Here is a 3,833-nt window from a genome sequence, read left to right on the forward strand (position 1 = left end):
GTTTGTTAGAAGCATTTTTGTCTCGTCCCCCCCCCCCCCCCGTTTCAACCATGTTGCCTTCATTTTTGGCTATATCTTCAACTCCATGTCCAGAACAAGTCTAGAAGCAATTTCATCTTCATTCAGTTCTCTCTGTTCCTGCAACCTGTCCAGCTCAACCAATTGTGATAAGACATTTTGCTTCTGTATACCCGAGTTGCCTTGAGCTGTTTTGCTCCATTCCTTCAGCTTAATCTTCAGGGCCTTCAATTTAAGGGCTAGAATGTACTACATTTTGGAATGAATGTCAATCGAAAAAAGCACATTTTGAAAATTTGGCGAAATAAGATCTAACTTATCATATAGTCAAGTATAATAAGAAATCATACTTTCACATTCCAGCATACTCTATCTATGTGTGGTATAATCATGATTGAACATTATAACTAATCATGTGACATTTGAGTAAAATGTTCATCAAAATCAGGAAGCCGCAAGCAGAAACTATGACATTGGGAGAACACTCAAGTTTGGGTTAAGCATGACAAAGGAAAGCTTGTAGTTTAGCAATCCCGACCTAAAACTTAATCTTTATCACTTTATATGACTCCCTTTTCTCTTTCTTTCACTCAATTGCAACACATTGTCATTGTTATTCTCTTGTTTCTCAATATTTTTTACGAATATTAACTAACTGCATATCAACTTTGAAATTAAAGATAAACCAAACATGCTGGATTGTGGATAATTTACTGCTAGGACCTGTCTCTCCTAAAAATGAAGATAAAAGGTGTCTTCCTATAGCAATGTGGAAACTTTTTTATGGGTAATGGTGAATATCATAAGTGGTGTATCAGTAGTTCAGAACTAAGATAGTGCGTCAAAATTTACAGATTGTAGGATCATATCTAACAAGGTATCTACATTGTTAACAAAATCCAGCTTGCACTAAAAAGCTAAAGAAAATACATGTCTTTAAGGCTATGTATGTAGCTTTGTTTGCCATTGTATTGATGCATAATATATATATATATATATATATATATGTATACATATACATACACGTACGTACAATGAACTGAAATCAGTTGACCACACATACAATTGATGTCTTCACGTATATACTTATACATTCAACTTCTGCTTTGAAAATAAACTCACATATACAAACAATTATGAGATTCTATATTCGTGTGATTTAAGTAATTAGAATTAGATATTGCATACATACGAATACAATGTATCTTGCTACTGTATTTGCAAACACAATATTTATGAAAAATCCCCCAAAATCGTTTTTGGATTGATGCTTTACAAGACTATTATAATTGATTGGTGATCCATACAAATTAAACTGAATATTAACCTGCCCTATATACGAACCAAATACTTAGAAGTTTATATCTATGATATTTTTGTACGGCCTTATGCTTAATTTTCTTCTAAAATAAAATAAGTTGCAAATGCAAATTGGATGGTCCATGACATAAGTTGAAAAGAATAAAAGGAAATATATGTCTTTAGCATATGATTCTACCAACATGTTTCCTACTATTTGTAAGTCAATGCTAATGCCTTTTAAAATAGTGTTGTTTACTTATCATCTTTTGTTATACTTTTAAAGAAAGTTCATATTGTGAAATTTCATATTCTATAATTGATTCGAAAAATTTCATGAGAGTGACCATTTTCTGAATCATCAAGTAATTTTATGTTAATTTACTATCATATAAGAATAACTAAGATTCTTTAAACTATTTTGGTTTGGTGGTGCTTGGCAATTAAGGGGGGTTTTTATTTTTATTTTGAAATTGTCTTATAAGAAATGAATGTTTCGCTATTAAGATATAATGTAATAACTCTATTAGTGAATTACCACTCAACTTTAAAAAAAGTTAATCTATAAATTAAAAATATATATATATATATATATAAAACTATCTCCTTTTACCAAAAAAAGTAGCTTTGTTTGCCATGAAAAATTCTATTGTTTCTTTCACTCCAGATTGTCCACCAAATGACCACAGCAATGGTGTTCCAAACTTTCTAGTATCCATCAAACGGTAACCTTTATTTGTGAGGAAAACAGATCTGCTAGCTATTTCATTTGCCCAAATTGGAGAAGATAAATCATTTCCAGTGTTAGAAAACAAGGAGCTTTTCCTTCCCCACAGCGTCCTCCAATGACCCCTCTACCCCACTAAGAGTGTTACAGATCAAGCATAAACCTTTAGGATGTTCTTTGAGCACTTTTATTTGCAAAACTTTCCTTTAAACGTTTGCACATAAATTACACTTGTATTCATATTAAATAACGTCTAAATTACATACAACAACATACCATCCAGTTAACTACAGGAAACGCTGATTTGTGGTTGAGGAATCAGCTCACTACTCATTATAATATTTCTTCTACATAGTCCATTAGGAACCTCTTTTTATATATGCACAAGTGTTCCAGCATAATAACCAGTTCGTAACCACTATCTGACTTGAAAAGCGTCAAAATTCGGGTTACATCATTGACCCACATGATCTGAGGGAAAAAAAGAAATAAACTCCAGTAAAATCAAACATCAAACAACAACAACCTTCAATCACAATAAAGCTCGAATTCATAGGGGGGGAAAAGAGGAGAAATGATTACGAATCAAGAGAAGCAGAGTAAGAAAAACATGGCTTACAGTCTCAGATCGTTTGAGAAGTGGACCCTGTAGTAGATTCCTGCCAGAACCAGAAGCCAATTGCCGTTTGATCTTCTCTAAACTTGTCTTTGTATCCGCATCTCCCTGAAGAAGAAAAAATCCCAATTTACAGTGTTAGTAATGAAAGTGATTTGTGGAAAGGTATTAAATTAGGGTAAAGAAAAAGCTGAACACTTGCCAGAGGAGCTCCATTAGAAGCCATTGTTGAAGATGCTTTGAAGAAATGAAGAAAAATGGAAGGGGTTTGGTTAGGAAGAACGAAAATATAAAGGCCCAGCTGGTAGGTTTCACTTTTCTGACCTGTTGGTGAATGTTTGAGTTGTTCACACTGCAACAATAAGATTTTATTTTAAAATTCTCATAAAAAAAAATTATAATCACACAAATTTCAAAAATCTTTTTTTACTCTATATATCCCAATTGATGTGTTAGTTTTCAGATTTCAAGATTTAAACAAGTTTATCTTTGATCATAGATTTTTCATACATCTTTTAAGTATTTAGAATTGTCAATTTATGTGACTTATAGTACTTTTTACATAGTTTATAATTTTATTTTAAAATTTTTGAAGATTCCATGCGTAAATTGTATATCAAACTTAAATTGTTTGACTCTCGAAAATGAAAAGTGTCATATAAACTGGGATAGAGGGAGTATTATTTTTTGTGTAGTTTTAAAATATGTAAATTACTGTATGTGTAAATTTTACGAATTACTAACGCACATGTTTTGTTGGTAATATTACCAACAAAGTATATATCGGTTGGTAAATATGACAAAAAAATTGTTTATATAATTTCTTAACATATTACCAATGAATTACTAACCAAACATTTACCAACGGCAAGATTGTTTTGCTAAATTTACCAATCAAATATAAATGTGTTCGTAAATTAGTAACGAAATATAATTTGTTGGTAAACTTGCCAACCATTATCCAATTAGTTGGAAATTTTGCCGACGAATAAAGATTGTAGTTAGTAAATTACTAACATCATTAAAATAGTTGGTAATATACCAATCGATCATTAATTTATTGGTAAAATTTACCAACATATTAATTATTAGTTAGTAATATTACATATGAATGTTTAGTTGAATAGTAACTATTACCAACTGTGAATAAAAATTTATTGGTAAATTATTAAT

General features: G+C 30.9%; 1 protein-coding gene across 1 annotated transcript in view; it reads right to left on the reverse strand.

Annotated features, from left to right (window-relative positions):
- LOC102588442 (switch-associated protein 70) overlaps positions 1-2,989 on the reverse strand; it is a 23,413-nt gene extending 20,424 nt beyond the window's left edge. Inside the window, exons 1-2 of the mRNA XM_006364745.2 lie at positions 2,863-2,989; positions 2,664-2,768 (exon numbers count right to left, since the gene is read on the reverse strand). Of these exons, the coding sequence (XP_006364807.1) occupies positions 2,664-2,768; positions 2,863-2,886 (129 nt within the window). The 5' untranslated portion in view covers positions 2,887-2,989. The remainder of the gene's footprint in view (positions 1-2,663; positions 2,769-2,862) is intronic.
- Positions 2,990-3,833: the final 844 nt, after the last annotated feature.

This window comes from Solanum tuberosum, unplaced genomic scaffold (assembly GCF_000226075.1).
Source record: "Solanum tuberosum cultivar DM 1-3 516 R44 unplaced genomic scaffold, SolTub_3.0 scf00507, whole genome shotgun sequence".
Lineage (NCBI taxonomy): Eukaryota > Viridiplantae > Streptophyta > Magnoliopsida > Solanales > Solanaceae > Solanum > Solanum tuberosum.